The 18,243-nt window shown below is 44.9% G+C and overlaps 1 protein-coding gene across 1 annotated transcript in view; it reads left to right on the top strand.

The window, feature by feature from the left end:
- The window catches only part of ITGA3 (integrin subunit alpha 3), a 74,114-nt gene that overhangs the window by 45,622 nt on the left and 10,249 nt on the right, over positions 1-18,243 (top strand). The window contains exons 7-19 of the mRNA XM_018552746.1: positions 193-386; positions 1,398-1,486; positions 1,856-1,986; positions 3,467-3,550; positions 5,063-5,130; positions 5,998-6,134; positions 8,918-9,064; positions 11,943-12,040; positions 13,366-13,516; positions 14,370-14,399; positions 14,594-14,647; positions 16,086-16,165; positions 17,611-17,688. Of these exons, the coding sequence (XP_018408248.1) occupies positions 193-386; positions 1,398-1,486; positions 1,856-1,986; positions 3,467-3,550; positions 5,063-5,130; positions 5,998-6,134; positions 8,918-9,064; positions 11,943-12,040; positions 13,366-13,516; positions 14,370-14,399; positions 14,594-14,647; positions 16,086-16,165; positions 17,611-17,688 (1,341 nt within the window). The remainder of the gene's footprint in view (positions 1-192; positions 387-1,397; positions 1,487-1,855; positions 1,987-3,466; positions 3,551-5,062; positions 5,131-5,997; positions 6,135-8,917; positions 9,065-11,942; positions 12,041-13,365; positions 13,517-14,369; positions 14,400-14,593; positions 14,648-16,085; positions 16,166-17,610; positions 17,689-18,243) is intronic.

Consider the following 18,243-nt stretch of genomic DNA (forward strand, 5'->3'; position numbering starts at 1 on the left):
TATATATATATATATACATACATTTTTTTTAATTATTATGACAATGTTTCAATAAAAAATAAACCCATACAGATACAGGAGCTGAAGCTTGTAGAAGAGATGTACAGTATGTCAGTGACGCGTGATATGCTTTTTGGCTCTGATATATAATACATTAATAATTATAGTTCATCATATCCTCTTTATTCACAGCTGGCAGGAGATAGTGGTCGGCGCTCCATATTATTTTGACCGGAAGGAGGATGTGGGTGGCGCCGTGTACATTTATAACAATGAGGTTGGCAGTTTCACCGATAAGCCCTCTATGGTGTTGTATGGCCCGGCGGCATCTGGCTTTGGTTTTGCCGTGGCAAACATTGGAGACATTAACCAAGACGGATTCACGGGTAAAGACACACTTCATATATAAAGAAGTATGGATTCATGGGAGTATGGGAGGGTAGATTTAGAGGACTTGCTGTATAATACAGAGCAGTAGTAGATTTGATTTATTAGACAGAATACTTATACCAGGGGGGGCAACCTCGGCACTCCAGCTGTGGTGAGAATACTAATCCCATCATGCCGATGCTTCTGGGAGTCATTTCTGGGGCTGTCAGTCTTGCAGTGCCTCATGGGACTGGTGGTTCCACAACAACTGGAGTGCCGAGGTTGCCTACCCCTGACTTATAAAATCGAATACAGGAAGAGTTACAGAGAGGTTATTGCTAGGAATAGAAGATTTTGAAAGTAGTTCTCCCAATTAAACTAAATGTGGACTCCCATACCAGTGCCCATTTTTTACATTTTCTTGACAGTTCAACCATTCGTGTAATGCTCCTCAGAGAGCCCAGTTATATTTAAGGGTAGACCTTTTTAGTTGCTCACTCGTGTTACTAAACTCACTCACTCTGAAGACGGAACAGGAAATAAGAGAAAATCACTACAAAGTGAATGGAATTTCCATCTTAGAGAGTTGTCACAGAAACAGGTGTTCCCATTGGAGGAATTATCCCTCACATCTTGCTCTGGTGACAACTCTGAATGTTTGGGTTTCCTCTGACTTTTTGACTCGGTAACAACGGTCATCAGATGAATCTCCGGAACAATAAAACCCTTCCCCAAAATAACAGTCTTTATATATCCTTTGACTAGGCCATGAAATGTTATATTGTAGATATGTCATGTGACATTCTATAGCAGTTCTAAGGAAGTGCCATGAGGTAATACAGGATTGGCAGCACAAAGTCCACGTTGTAGAAGGGAAGTAGAGTTCATAGCACATACTCACAGCTTGGATTCCACAAATCCTTCTATGGAACCGCATGACTTATGTTGGGTGTTGGCCAACCTCACAAATCACATGAAGGGAGTCTTCATCCAAAACGGGGCTCTCATCATTCATTGTTGTGTTGCAGATCTGGCCGTGGGCGCTCCGTTTGAAGAAATGGGCAAAGTGTACATCTACCACAGCAAGTCCAGCGGGTTGCAGTCCAAACCAAGTCAGGTAAAGACCCCCCTCGTTCACCTCTGACCATACACAGTCAGAAGTGACTCTTCATCTGCTCTGGGAGCTGGTGGTAGAGTCTGCAGCAAACTTGTCTTCTCATGGGGTTGGCCAAACCTGAATAATGTGGGTGCTGAATGCCCGTATAGGAGTGGTCATATAAGAGTTGAATAACGTACTTCATATGTTCACATCTTCCATCCCATTTCTGAGAGTAGCCCTTGGAGCTCTTGGCCTTCAAATGTTTGGCCAACCCATACAATGACTGGAAGCATAGAAGAACTGAACCATGGTTTACCTGTGTGCGGTCATCGTTCTTACCACTGAAATACCACTATGTTTCTATTTGGGTTTTTTTACCACTTGTAGATTATTGAAGGTTCTCAGGTTGGTGGGATACCAACATTCGGATACTCCATCAGTGGTGGTCTTGATGTGGATGACAACTCCTACCCAGACCTGCTTGTGGGGAGCTTGGCGGACCAAATTGCTCTGCTGAGGTAAGTAGATAGTATCTCAATGGCTAACTGATTGAATTAGAGTAAACTTAATGGATTACGATGATCTTACTGAAAGAGTTCCACAACTTTAATGCTCTAACAGTAAATGGTTCCCTATGCAATGTGAGAATAAACCTCTTGTCCTCCGGTCCAGGTGGTGTCCTCTATTCTTTTTTTAGGGACCTTAGAGTAAACCGTTTGTTACCAGTGGTACTGTCCCCATTCACCAATTTGTACATTGAGAGCATATCACCTCTTCAACACCTCTTTGCCAGAGCGTAGCACAACAATATTAACCTTGACCTTCTGGCCAGTAATCCACCAAACACAGGAATAATGAGTGGAGGGCCCCAGGTCCATGCCATGGCACAAGGGAAGCTTAATCCCTATCCAGCCACACAGGGCCCAGAGAGAGTACTCGGCTACACCAACCAAAATGTGTATTATTTAAGTTTTAAATAAGTTAAAATCTCACGTAGAATCTGCGCTGCTTCATCCAGCACCAGCATAAACCTGCACAGTCCTCACACTAATGTGTTCTTCTAAGAGTGATCGAGTGACGGTATGTGTTTGCTCACTTCCCGATCTATAGAGCTGATGTGTGAGTTTCACACGTCGGCTCGAACTATGAGGCTGAGTGATTTTCACTCACCTCGTAGTTCTCCTTTAAGCAAACCGGGGCTTTGCCCATTCATCAACCGGTTTTCAATGATCCCCCTCCCTTGGTAGCAGCATATACCTTCACTCCCCCGCTGCTCTGTTCAGTGGTAAGATCCGATAGTAATACCTGTACTTCTGGGTATGAAGGAGCATGTGACTCACTCCATGCGACAGTGCTGGGCCAATCACTCCAAAGACTCATAGCTAGCACAGGGCCTTCCTTTCACTCCCAATGGCTAAACAAAGCAGCAGCAGAGTGAAATCAAGGTGCCTATGATCTGCTTCAAAGGGTGCCATTGAAGTGAACATATTCCATTGGCATGTATAGATAAAGCTCAAGCTTGTATAGCATATTAATCATTAGATGTGGTGGCTGCATTAGTTTTCATTTTCAGCAAGTAGAGATTTCCTGTTGATCCTGCCAGAAATTTTGTGTCCTTGTCACTTCCTGTGACATTAGCTGAACGCATAAAACAATCTAATTTTCCTTCTGTAAACTGCTGACCTCCCCCCTATCCCATGTGATGGAGATGAGCAAAGGCAGACATGTTTGTAGTCCAGCCTGTGTGACCGCCATGGCTCCCTCCATAGATACCATGGAGAAGTGAGTGTAGCCACCCAGGGACAGGGCAGCATCACCAGGTGCAAAAAAACGATCCAGTATGTTAAGATTCTTGGTTTTGGATTTAGATACGTTTTAAGGAAACCCAATGAAAATTTTCTCTGTATGAACTTGTGTTTTTTTTTTCCAACCTAACTAGGTAACTATTATTTTGGAGATGTACAAATTTCATTCATTTTCTTTTTTTTTGGCTTACAGATCTCGTCCCGTTATCAATATCTCCAAGGAGTTCTCTGTGACGCCAACTCTTGTGGATCCCAATAAATGTACCCAAACTTCCTGGTAAGAGTTATCTCTATTGTCTCTCTCCCTGGTGCCCAACCTGCGGCCCTTTGATGCTTGACCTTGCAGGCCATGGAGCATGCATTTTGTAAATGGGCTGTAATAGCAGTGATCTCTAGCAGTCTCTGTGTGTCTCCTACAGCCAATCGCTAACCATACCTTAAAGCATGTGCATAGTCTCTGACTGTTTTCTCTAGCAGCTCTGAATCCTCTCATAGTGTTCTGTGTTATTACATACACTGAATATTATAATTATTGCATGCAGCCTTTGCGGTCCTTGGGGGTACAGTTGAGGCCCCCTATATCTCATATGTTTACAACCACTGGTCTATATTCATTATCCCGATCTCTTCTTTCATCCCTGTTCCACCTCCACTGCTAATTCTGTGTTTACTCTCTTCCCCTGACACATTAGCCACACTGTCACTTAAAGAACTCTGGGAAATCAAAACCTTACCTTTGCAGTGGGTAGGGATGCACCGATACTAGTATTGGTGCCGATACTGAGTATTTGAGCGAGTACTCGTACTTGCCCAAAAGCTCCGATGCCTATCCTGATACCGGAGCTTCCAGTATCAGGAAGCCGGGCGCCGAGTCATTACACGCCGCCCAGCTTCCTGATTGGCCAGGAAACCGGCTTTATCCTCCCTCATCACCAAGGAGCATGGAGCTGGCTTCCCGGCCAATCAGGAATATGGAGGGCGAGTAATGACTTGCATGGAGCCAAGAAGCCGGCTCCATGCTCCCCCGTCACCGACCAGCTTCCTGACTGGTTGGGAAGCTGGCCAATCAGGAAGCCAGGGGCAAGTCATTACCCGCCCCCTGGCATCCTGATTCACCAGACAGCCAGCTACATGTTTCCTCGTCACCTGGTGGGACTTCCGGTATTGGTATTCGGTATCGGCGAGTACCGAAAAAACGGTATTGGTGCATCCTTAGCAGTGGGCATACCCCAACACTGCAAGAGTTAAGTGCTCATTTTGTCTGGGGAACCTAAATAAAGCAGATATATGACCTGATACTCAGTCCCACTAGGCTGCTAGATCGCTCCCCACAGCCTCTTCATCCCCTGGGCTCCGGTGGTCTAAGGATGGCTGATGTCCTCACCCAGTTCCATTGACCTACGCCATCCTTGCCGTAGCCTTGCATGCTCGGATATGATATCACTGGGCCGCCATCCTTGCATGCTTGGATATGATATCACTGAGCCGCCTTCCTTGCCGTAGCCTTGCATGCTCGGATATGATATCACTGGGCCGCCTTCCTTGCCGTAGCCTTGCATGCTCGGATATGATATCACTGGGCCGCCATCCTTGCATGCTTGGATATGATATCACTGAGCCGCCTTCCTTGCCGTAGCCTTGCATGCTCGGATATGATATCACTGGGCCGCCATCCTTGCATGCTTGGATATGATATCACTGAGCCGCCTTCCTTGCCGTAGCCTTGCATGCTCGGATATGATATGTTATCTGTGTTTTACTTAACAAATGAATGTTCTCCTCCATACAGCATGGATGTCCGCTTCTGCTTCTCATACATCCTGAGTACCGGAAACGCCAAATACAAGAAAAATATTAGTAAGTACGAGTCTTGTGGGCCCCTCTGACATGTAGAATTGTTTTTGATAACGTTGGTTGCCTACTTAAAGGTGGGAATGCTAAGACTGAGTTTGGTTTGGATGGATTTAGTTGATAGACAGAGTTGAGTTGGGTGCGTGGAGACCTTAAAGAGTAGGGAAAGCCTATACAATAGGCTTTTTTTCTGCTGTTTGTGTCCTACCGGCGTCATTTTCCTTTACTTCCTGTCTCGGAGACGCAACAGAAAGCGAGACAAAATCTCTATAGACCCCCAATGACCTCCATTGGGGTCTAAGAAATTCTGTAAAAGGTGATTATACAGTTTTGGCAGGATTGCATCTAGTTGGATCACCTCCAGCTTCCTATATATGTCATGGAGGTAACGGGTTAGGTTTCTGCACTTGAGATCCCAGAACCAAATACTTGCAACAGCCACTCTAAAACAGGGTAGGCAACTCCAGCCTTTGTGGAACTACAAGTCTCATGAGGCATTGCAAGACTGACAGTTACAGGCATGACTCCCAGAGGCATGTTGGGATTTGCAGTTAAAGCACAGCTGGAGGGCTGGAGTTGCCTACCTCTGGTCTTGGATATTAATGTGCTTTGGAAGCTGAAATGTGATTGGTGCAGGACGCAGAGACAGAGGATATCGCCTTGCACAAGCTTAACATTCCTCGTGCTCTCTTACTGGCCCTGTGAGGTGGTCTGTGTGCGCTGTGGATTGAGGACAACTCATAAAGAGGTAAACCGAGTAACCCTTTTACTGCTGGAATGCATTCGTAGGTCACTGACTGGTTTTATTTCTTTTTTATATCTGCTCTTTTAATATAAAAATTAAGAAACTCATCATTTTTCCCAATCCCACAGCCCTCCAATACACTGTGGATGCTGATTTTGACAGGCGACCTACCCGAGTGAAGTTTGTGGGGGCCCCTGGAGCTGTATACAAGGGCTTCTTCTCAATGCCAGAGACTAAGTGCCAGAATCTCCAGCTCCACTTACTGGTGAGTAAGGCTCTGTCCTCGCTGTGCATCGACATAAGAAGCAAACATACGGGATCATTATTGATAAGGTTTCATTATTAAGGAACCTCTACTTAGATGATGACATAAAGTTTTGTTAAAGTGGACCTTGTATGGAATGTAGGATCCGCTTTTAAAATGCCCCCCCTCTCTCTCTTGATAAAAGCCATCAAAAAAGGATAATATAGTCCCCTTTCCTTCGGCTTATGTGGTGCAGGGGGTGACATCATCCTCCTGCTGGATGAAGATCCCAAGGAATGGTGAGCACCCCAGATCTTGGGAGGAGATGCTGAAACACGGTCTTCTCAACACGATATGGAGTACGCTACACTCTCCAGATTTTGCCGGAAGTAGGATGACGTCACCTCGCCTAGGAGCTCTGGACAGAAGCTGGAGGAAAGGGAGGGGGGGTTATCAGTGAAAGAGCAGACTGTGCAGTAGGTGCAACACTTCTCTAGGCAAGATACTCAATGTGTGAGGTCAATGAGGGTCTACCTCCTGTATTGGTGCCTCCACTACCAAGACTGAACTGGATCTGAGAGTGTTGCCAGAGTCTACAGAGCGTGACTGCTCATCTTTTAGATATACTATGTGTGTGAAGACATGTGGCATGACTGGAGTCACCAGACAATGGACAGGAAGAGATAACCATTACCAATAGGACAGGGGCTATATAGACCACTCAATCCGCATGGTATATCTTGCTCCTTTGATATCAATAATGTCAGATAAGAGCTTCCCAAGAACTTCACAAGCACTCATGAGTGTTGAATGGCAAGTTGTTCAGTGGTCATTGCCCATAAATCATTGGTAGGGTAGACTAGGGCTGGACAAATCCCAGGAGACAGGTAGCCAATGCTTCTTAGAAATTCCTAACCTTTTATGGTTCTCTTTAGTTCTTGTCAATGGAGCTGGCCCCTAAATAATGCTGCTGGCTCCCAGATTGGACAGACTGGCTCCTGATTTCCATATTAATATGTCCACCCCTTGGCATAGACAAAACTGAAGCAGCTCCAGGTTTTTAATAGATCAGAATTAGCAGAAGCAGATAACTGTGAGCCCATTGTTCTTCTCTAGGAAGCTTCCTGTGTAGGCCTAATATTCTGTCCATTAGTCTGATTGAGGAGATGTTAATAACAAATATATACTTTATGTGCACATCATGTTAGGGGGGTTAGCAAAAATGAAGTGCAAATGACTTTCTTTTTGAAGGTGCCATTAAGCTTAAAATCCTTAAAGAGAACCTGTGCCTGAAATTGAAGTTAGATAGACATGGTACTAACAACCTCTGTCATCCTGTTATAGCACTTGTGCAGTGTGTCATAATGTGAGGGTGGCGTAAGAGAAGATCCAGTGCTCAGAGCTGGTCAGGCACACACCCTTCCCCTTCTGTGCAATACAAGGCCAGATGAGGACACTTGTGTTGAGGGGTGTGGCTGTTACTCGGCTCTGCCAGCACAGAGCACTGCAGTGTAAGAGCAGGACGCAGCAATACAGAGAAACCTGTATTTTAAAAAAATAATAATTTTAGCAATTATGACACGCAGGATCATAAAGAGATAACAAGGGGGGACGGGACGACCTCAGTGTCTTTTTCAGAGAACTTCAGAAAAGGAAGACAAATGCAGAGGAAGACGATTGTAGAGTAGATACTGTTATTTATGGCGTATTACTGACGTACCGAACATTTATCTGATAACCACAATCAGATTATATTTGTCTGCGGCTTCCCACGTCAATACATTCTCACCCTATTTCACTATTATAGGGATGCACCCATACCGGTTTTTCAGTATCGAGTACCGATATTTTTTCTTTGGTACTTGCCGATACCGAGTACCAATTACGGTGCCGTGTGCCCCGATTATTAGGAAGTCGGGTGGCGGATCATGACCGGCGGCCCGGCTTCCTGATTACCTGGGAAGCCATGGAAAGAACACCAGCTTCACTTGCCGAGGCTGCCTGGCTTTCTGACCAATCTGGAAGCCAGGCGGCAAGTCATGAGCCGCCTCCCAGGTTTCTGATTGGCTAGGAAGCCGACTTCACTTGTTGCTAAGCAGCCTGACTTCCTGACCAATCAGGAAGCTGGGTGGCGGGTCATGACGTGCTATCCGGCTTCCTGCTGGTTAAGAAGCCAGGCTGCCTACCAACAAGTGAAGCCGGCTTCCTAGCCAAACCGGTCAGCCAGGATGCGGGTCATAATTTACCGTGTGGCTTCCTGATTGGAAAGGAAGTCAGCTCCATGCTCCCTCAGCACTGCCGGTCAGAGGAAGATCTCCCTCTCAACGGAAGTTCTGGTATCAGGGAAGGTATCGGAGTATTTGGGCGATGGGGTATGAGTACTCACCCAAATACTCGGTATCGGCACTGATACCAATACTAGTATCCGTATCGGTGCAACCCTAATTTTTTATCTTATTGTTTGTTATAATATATATTCTTTCTTTCTTGTGCTTGATCTGCACACTTATCAGCATGAATCAGGTTGTGGTTTTGGTCATTTTTAGCACAGTTTGTCTAAGCTTGTTGAATACACTGCACTTGTTACAGGAGCGTGACATAGAATAGACAGTTGTTACAGTATAACACAGATCATTAAGAGCTATGCACAAAGGACCATGTGTACACAGGAAACCACAATATTAAGGGAACATTCCGAGCTGCAGCAACATTCATCTGTTTGTACTTGCTCTGTGTGCAATCTGTAGATAACACGCTCCAGCCTCTGTCTGTAATTATCTGCATTTGTTTTCTCTATATTGCAGGATAATATCCTTAATAAGCTTCATCCTATCCACATCTCGCTGAAATATTCAATTCTGGACCGGGAGCTGAAGCCCCGCCCTAATGTTGCCTCATTGGACAACTTCCCCGTGCTCAACGAAGATCAGAGTACGGAGCAAATTGTAGAGGTAAATAACGCAACCTAAATTCCAGCCAATTATGGATGGAGCAAGGAACGGTTAGATCCTTTGTCAGTTTATTTTCTGTTATAGTCTATGTCCAGTTGGGGAGATTTCCCTGCCAGGACTTGTGTGGGTGTCACATGGACAGGAAGTTATGCAAAATCTCTCCAGTGGGGTCTCGGACATTTACCTGCTCTTTACTCTATCAAAAAAAATGGCTGGAGTTCTAATAATGGGCTGATAGGATTGTGAGGGAGTTTCCAACATGGTGGTCCCAGATGTTAGTCTGTGTTGTAAGTGAACTTGTCAGGACTTCTGAACACATACATGTCAGCTGGAATCATTCTTTTTATAGCTGGGAGCAAGTTGCCATGGGTTCCATGTAGGGATGCACCGAAACCGTTTTTTTGGTATAGAGTACGAGTACTGATACTTTGCTTTCGGTACTCGCCAACACTAAGGATTAATACTTGTGCTACCGCTGGCATGGAGCAGGCTTCCCAGGCAATCAGGAAGCCGGGCGGTGGGTAATGACATACCGCCCGGCTTCCTGATTGCCCGGGAAGCTGGCTCCATGTTGTTTGGCCGGCTTGATTGTGATTGGCCGGGAAACCGGCTTCCCAGCCAATCGGCATCGTGCCAGCTTCCCGGCTAATCAGGGTCAATACTCGCCGCCCAGCGTTGGGTAATGACATAACGGTGGGTAATGACCTGCCTCGCGGCATCCTGATTGGCCAGGAAGCCGGTTCGATGCTAATTGGCCGCAAAGCTGGCTTCCCGGCCAATCACCAAGTAGCCAGCTGTTTGGTGAGCCAATCAGGATCATTACTTGCTGCCCAGTGGTGGGTAATGACATACTGCTGGGTAACATACCGCAGGTTTATTACTTGCCGCTCAGCTTCCTGATCGCACAGAAAGCTGGCTCCATGTTGCCCTACCGCACTCTTCCAGTATCGGGGATGGTATCGGAGTATTTGGGGGGTGATGGGGTATGAGTACTCGCCCAAATACTCAGTATCGGCAACGATATCAATACTAGTATAAGTATCGGTGCATCCCTAGTTCCATGCACAACCTTTCCTCATCGATTGTTGCCATATGTTTCATGGGTGTGTTCCTTTTATTGATGCCGGTTGAATTCTGCAGTCATCATCCCTTTGCCTTTTGGTTGCTGGGCTCCACATGCATGGGAACTGGTCATGTGACAGATCCATTTATGACCACCCTGTTGGTTGGTAGCCGTCAAAGATAGCACACAATTTTCACACACTGATTATTCTCTTTCTTATGACAGCTGTCAGCCACTAGAGGGTGCATTAGTGTTTAAACCAGTAGTTGTCAATTTAGGGGGCTCTCAACTGCAGCCCCTGACATGGTCATAAGGGCCGCACATAATGTACCACTAGAGAGGGTATCAAAGACTATAGAAATACTGACAATGTAATGACAGTCAAAGACTGTGGGCATGATGGACTGTGGACATGCTACAGGTAGGGTCGGAGACTGGAGACATGCTGTAGAAGACTTGAGATGTGTTTATATAAAGCTAGAGGAGCTCACCAAAGTTACCTCTACAAATCTATGTTCCTACTCCCTCACATTCTGAGAAACACTACGAGCAAAAACAAAACCGGTCAATATCATTTTATCCTGAGCTGGTTTATGGTTGGCCCATCAGTAGATGGCAGTAGGATGTATTTATAATGACCTCTAGTGGATGTTTCTGTTAATGTGTAATTATCATTGTGAACTATCTATGTGAAATATGAAGTTGTGTTTTCTCAATCACTGTATAAGTGAAAATATGTGAACACCTGACCATCACACCTCCTCTATATGGGCAGAAATATGTGGACACACCTCCTCTATATGGGCACAAATATGTGGACACACCTCCTCTATATGGGCACAAATATGTGGACACACCTCCTCTATATGGGCAAAAAAAAGTGTGGACATCTGACCATAAAACCTCCTCTATATGGGCACAAATATGTGGACATCTGACCATAACCCCTCTATATGGGCACAAATATGTGGACACCTGACCATAACACCTCCTCTATATGGGCAAAAAAAAGTGTGGACATCTGACCATAAAACCTCCTCTATATGGGCACAAATATGTGGACATCTGACCATAACCCCTCTATATGGGCACAAATATGTGGACACCTGACCATAACACCTCCTCTATATAGGCACAAATATGTGGACACCCGTCCAAATGATTTTTAGGTGTTTTTAGTGAAGGGTACTGGTAATTGTATAGCATACAAAAATCTTTTATCCAACTGTGCACTTCCAACCAACACTTTAGGAAAGGCCATTTTCCACCATGACTACACAAAGCTGGCTCCATATAGACATGGTATGATGAGTCTGGTGAGGAGAAACTCAAGTGTCCTGCACAGAGCCCTGACCTTACTCCTTCTGAACATCTGAAGGTCGAATTGGAATGCCAAATGCAGGCCAGGTCTTCTAATGTAACATCGGTACCTGAGCTCATAAATGCTCTTCCTCTATCATCCATTGAGGGACACCTCTCTGGATAATTCAAGATGTCTCGAATTGTCCAGAGCTGTGTCCCTCAATGGACTCCAAGAAAAGGATTTTACGGGGGCACAAATTTCCAGACACACATCCAAAATTGTGGAGAGCCATCTTTGGAGAGTGAAGGATGTTATAACCACAAAGATGGAACCAAATGCTTATTGTTGCCCCTAGTTTTGGAATGGGATGTCCAATAAGCTCATATAAGTGTGATGGTCAGGGGTCCACAAACCTAGTGTATGTTTTTGTTAGGAAATGTAATGGATGTGACTGACCCTAAAGGAACCATACAATATGTGTGTTTATATTATATGATATATTCTTGTTGTAGGTTGACTTTCAGAAGGAGTGTGGAGCAGATAATGTGTGTCGGAGTAACTTACAGATGGAGTACGAATTTGTGGGAGAAAACAACGAGACCCTTTCAAGGTGTGAATACTGAATGATCTAGGTTGGACAAAGCAAAATGAAAAATGTTATACATGCTGCAGTCTCTAGCATTACCACAGCAGTTACATCAGAGTCCCCCTCTAACATAGTTTTATTGTCTGCTGACCCTGCCAGTAGATTATTTTTCCACTTCCTTTAACAGGCCAAGCTGTCCAGCAAAAGTGTCAGTAAACTAGGGACAAGCCATATGGCACTGACAGGGGTGCTTACAACAGTCACCTTTTAATCACATGGCTTATTAAACAGCCTTTGTTTTCCGTTTGTGTCCCCAGTCTAAGAGAAAGAGGTGGGCGGTATCAAAACTGCAGGGGACAATAACGCATGAGTCTCTGGCATGTAATTCACCTTCTATTTTATTACAACTGCATCAGCTCAATGCAATATATTTACCAAAGTGCTAATTGTGGCATTGCTGTATTGTTTGAAGACATAGGGGGTCTATTTATAAACATCTCTGTGCGAATATATGCCAAAACAAATGTTATTTAGTTATTTTCATTTCAAGTGCAATGAATTTTTGAATGCTTTCATGTAATTTCACATTATGGCAACTAGATGGGGATAAAGTAGCACAGGAAATAAGTATTTTCTTTACTCCTCATTGCCATCTAGTGGCCATAATATGATATTACATGAAAACATGAGAAATGTAATGCTCCTCAGCGCCATCTAGTGGCCATAATACGATATTACATGAAAACATGAGAAATGTAATGCTCCTCAGCACCATCTAGTGGCCATAATACGATATTACATGAAAACATGAGAAATGTAATGCTCCTCAGCACCATCTAGTGGCCATAATATATAGGGCTGCAACAACTAATCGACATAATCGATTATAATCGATTATTGAAAAAGTTGTCAACTTTTTCAATCATCGATTAATCGGCTTCTGGTTAGTTGGCCCTGTTCACTGCTCCACACAAGCTGCGCGCCGAATTACATGAAAGCATGAGAAATGTAATGCTCCTCAGCACTATCTAGTGGCCATAATACGATATTACATGTAAACATGAGAAATGTAATGCTCCTCAGCACCATCTAGTGGCCATAATACGATATTACATGAAAACATGAGAAATGTAATGCTCCTCAGCACCATCTAGTGGCCATACTGCGTTATTACATAAAACATGTTGAAAATTCATTGCCTTGTAAAGAAACTGCTAAAAAAACTTTGTGTAGGCATTTATCTGCACATATATCTGCAGGTTGAAGTGTCCTGCATAGAGTTTATGAATGGACCCCACAGTCATATCAGATAGCATTTTTCTTTACATCTCCATATGTCATGCCCTCAGGGTAAATGGGAGCCAGATCCTCCATTTTGACCCCGACGTGAAGAAGCTGCTCCTGCGTGTAATTGTAACAAATGCTCAGAGCCCCACGTCTCCAGCAGATGACGCTCATGAGGCCATGTTGAATATAACCTTTCCAGCTGAGCTGGCCTTTGTTACCACATCAGTAAGTAACTCTCTCTGTAAGTCTTTACTTCCGGCTACACAGCTGAGCACAATAATTAAAATTCAGTAACCAATTACATTTGAGTTCACACTAGAGACATCTGTTCTTATTAAGCTTACCTGGCAGATAGTCATTGCTCTTCAAACTATCTTACTGAGAAAACTTTATTGAGTTTAAAATGTTTGCAAGGCGAACAGCTCTGCAAACAAGATTCACAGCACACTGTGGCCACTAGATGGAGCTATGTAGCATAGGGATTTCCTGTGCTCCTCAGCTCCATCTAGTGGCCACATTGTGTTGAGAATCTTAAATAGACCACTATGAGGCTAGAGATCATTAACCAGTTGACATCTGCGGTGTTAAACCCCCTTCCCATCCAGGCCATTTTTCAGTATTCAGCGCTGCGGTACTTTAAGGTTAAACAGTCCCAGAAGTGTTTCAGTGTCGCAAAAAAAAAACTTTGCTCATGATCAAATTTTTATACTTGCTCAATATCACTTACTACATCAGACTGTCATGATGGCCAACCGATGCATGGTCACACACTCCTACATTCGACCAAGATTCAGGACATGAACCCAGTCTGTAATCTGTAGATTAATGTGCCCCTGCACATTACCCAGTGCTGAGGGTATGATAATCTCTGTCCCCCTTTGACAGGTAGCAGCCGGCACAGAGCAGAACTGCTTGATGTCAGACCGGACTATCACTCCAAGCTCCGGTCCCCACTAATGATCGGGAACCAATCAAAACCCATCCTAGGTGGTGATGGCCGGTTTTCAACCATTAGAAAAACTTGTTGAGATTTTCCAATTTGATGGTCCAGCGCTACAGTCAACAGGCATTTGTCTTCCCACCCATTGCTCTCACCATGACTTCTGCCTTTCTATGGGTATCCTATTTCATAGCAACCAATCAGATTCCAGGGGTCTGGAAGGTCTACACTATTTCATTTCTCATTGGGTGTTGTGGGTCACAGCACTTTGGTCTTTGCGCTCCCATGCCTCACACGACCAGTCAGAGCTTCATTGTTTTTCTCTGATTTTGCAGGGTCGATCTTGTAACTATGTCGGATCCCTCCTGTGTAGTCTCGGGAACCCATTTAGGAGAAACCAGCGGGTGAGTAGTGCTCTGTCTGTATCATCTTCCAGCAATCCATCATAGGGGGATAGTAAAGTGTATTTTCTGTGAGCGTGTTATTACAAGCTGACTTCCGCCATCAATTTTCTAACCACTGTGATATTTTGACTGACTCGGTCATCCAACACTTTACCCAAATGAATTTAGTATGATTTTATTGAGACCGATAGGTTTATAAAGAGTTTGCAGAGCCATTCGCCCTGTGAATCTCTGTGAACATTCCTGCTGTGCGAATAAAGGTAAACATGAACATTCTTAGTATTAGGGTGCACCGATACTAGTATCCGTATCGGTGCCGATTCTGAGTATTTGGGCGGTACACTTACTTTTTTTTTTGTTGCTATGGTCGATCGATCGTTGATTTGACCAATGTCCTCCAATGTAGGAGTTATACCTGTTTCTGCTTTTCTAAAGTGCTCTCTTTGTCCTGATTAGGGATGCACCGATACCAGTTTTTCGGGATCAAGTACGAGTACCGATAATTTCAGTACTGGCCGATACCGAGTACCGATACCGGGGCCATGTGCCCCGATTATTAGGCTTTCTGTTGCTTCAGAAAGCCGGTGTTCTATTGAAATAAAACTGGCTTCACTTGCCAAGGTTTCCTGGTGTGTCATGACGTGCCACCCAGTAGAAAGGTATCATGGCACACTCACAAACCAGCATGTAAAACAGCTTGTCTCACCACTAAGGTTAATAACAGAGGTTTGGATACAAGTCTTATGCAGAGGATGTAAAAAGCCTCACAGCCGCGCCAAGGCACCTCTTATAGTGCGGTCCTAACTCTAAACTATGAGAGTCTCCATCTTGGAGCACATGGGGGCAGAAGATTTCAAATTGGGTGCAGGTTTGTCAGGAGGAAGCCCAGCCTCCTTAAAGGCATGTTTTGCATGATGTGCCACCCGGCTTCCTGATTTGTTGGTAAGCCAGGCTGCCTGCCAACAAGTGAAGTCGGCTTCCTAGCCAATCAGGAAGCCGGGAGGCGGGTCATTACATGCCGCCCGGCTTTCTAATTGGTTAGGAAGCCAGACTGCCTTGCAACAAGTGAAGTCGGCTTCCTATCAAATCAGGAAGCCGGGCAGTGGGTCATGACCCACCGCCCGGCTTCCTGATTGGAAAGGAAGCCGGCTTCATGCTCCGTCGGCACTGCTGGTCAGAGGGAGACCTCCCTCTGACTGGAAGTTCCGGTATCGGAGCATTTGGACGATGCATGTAGTTTCACCACAGCTGGAGGGCCACAGTTTGGTTACTCCTGCAATAGGCTCTGGACAGATGGCACCACAGCAAGAGAACCTGCACATATATGGGGCAGCACCTCTTTGGTGTCAGTAAAGTACTGCACACAAGGGCTTTCAGGGTTCAATATGAGCCGCAGCTTATCGGTGATGATCTAAAACTTTTTTTCTTTTAATGGTAGGTGGAGATCAATATCACTTTCGAAACAACTAGAATTACCTTAAGGACAAGAGAAGTGACAACTCAACTCCAGCTGTCCACGTAAGTTCATATGGGGGAACCTAACCCAAACTAAGACAAGCGTATATCCTTAAATTGCAAAAAAAAAAGAAAAAGGCATCTAAAGAGGAACGCCAGCCGTCGGGGCTCCAGAAGGGTGACAACCTCATTCAGGCATCTCGGTCAGGTTTATACATTGCTGGTAGGGATGCACTGATACCGTTTTTTCGGTACGAGAACCGATATTTATATTTCAGTACTCGCTGGTACTGAGTACGAAAATCGGTACTTCCGCTAGCATGGAGCCGGCTTCCCTGGCAATTTTGATGGGCTTGAATCTTTTTGGCTGGCTCAATGCTGATTGGCTTCCCCGCCAATCAGCATTGAGCCGGCTGTTTGGCAGGCTTGATGCTGATTGACCAGGAAGCCGGCTTCCCAGCCAATCAACATGGAGCCGGCTTCCCGGCCATTTAGGATCTAGCAAGGCCAAACAGCATGGGGCCAGCTTCCTGGACAATCAGGAAGCCGAGCGGCAAGTTATTATCCGTCGCCCAGCTTCCTGATTGGCCAGGAAGCCGGCTCCGTGTTCCCATGCTGCACTGCCGGTCAGATGAAATCTCCCTCTGACTGGCAGTTCTGGTATCGGAGGTAAGTATCAGAGCATTTGGCCGAGAACGAGTACTCAGCCTAATACTCGGTATCGGCAACAATACCGATACTAGTATCTGTATTGGTGCATCCCTAATTGCTGGCCTTAAATTTTATATATAGCCAAGTATTTTAGCAAAGATTTGAAGCCCTTGTCTGTTCAATTTGTATTTGCGGTTTCCCATTGGGGAGATTTTGCTTCACTTCCTGTCTGACCACGATTGACTCGAGCAGTTGGTGACCATATCAAGTGTACAAGATCCCAAAGGTCCTGTTCACACCCATTGGCACACTGAACCGTGGGTTTCTAATTGCCTGTTACTCATTTTGATGTGTTGATCATGTGGAAGTTGCAATAAAGTTCATACTGTAAAAGCAGAATAGTGTACAATTACTGGTACGGCTTCCCCTCATACTCCCATGGGACTGGGTAATGCACTTTGATACAGAACAACTTTTCCTGTGTTTGCCAATGGTAAAAAGAAAACGCACAGATGTAAATGAACCTTACGGGCCCATTTACTCTATTGTGTCGTGTTAGTGCAGATGTGTTGCGCCACGCATTCATTTGAGGTGGCCTGTCTAACATACCAAAACAAGGTTCATATTGCATTTGTGGCAATGCACTGCAGAATGTTGGTGTGTTGCCATGCTTTGTGCTGGGCTGCAGCCCATGTCTGTCAGCAAGGTGCATTGGGGTGCCATACAGAATGAATGGCACTGCATCAAACCAACTCATGTAACCTGCATTGCCGTACGTTGTGATGACACATGCAATACCACAACGCAATAGTGTGAATGGGCCCTAAAAGGCTGTTTTCCTTGTGTTTTGTTTTCAGGTCAAGTAAACAAGCTAACCTTGATGAACGGTATGCCAACTTCTTGGTCGAGTACAATCTACAGACATCGTTATCAGTGTAAGTTCTTCCTTCTCAACTCCAAGGGAACCAGTTAGGATAGAAACATGGGAGAGGTCCGCACTGGCGTGGTGTAAATGTGAATGATTCCCGATCACAAAGGCCATTCCCTCCGATTTCGAAACTCTGCCAGTTTCATGGTGGGCATTGATGGACAGAAATATGTCTGTATAAGGGACTGGTTTTGACCAGTCAACAACAGGAACACTGTGTTAATGTTGATGTAGCTTCTCCTCCTTCCCTTTTTCTTCTTTGTTCCTCTTTTTCCTCCCTTCTCCTCTATCTTCTCTTCCTTCTTTTCTGTCTTCCCTTCCTATTTGTTATTGTTTCTTCCTGTTTTCTTTCTCTTCCATGTTTCTTCCTTCCTCCTTACTTCCTTCCTTCTTTGTTTGTTTCTCCTCCTTCTTTATCCTTCTAACCCCTTTCCTTTTTGTTCCTTATTTCTTTATTCTTCCTTGCTCCTTCTTCTGTTTTTCCTCTTTCTCCCTTCTCTGTTTTTCTCTTTCCTGCTTTCTTATTCCTCTTCTACTTCTTCCTTGTACTTTCATCCTCCCT

Source organism: Nanorana parkeri, unplaced genomic scaffold (assembly GCF_000935625.1).
Source record: "Nanorana parkeri isolate BGI_ZX_2015 unplaced genomic scaffold, ASM93562v1 scaffold96, whole genome shotgun sequence".
NCBI classification, from domain to species: Eukaryota; Metazoa; Chordata; class Amphibia; order Anura; family Dicroglossidae; genus Nanorana; species Nanorana parkeri.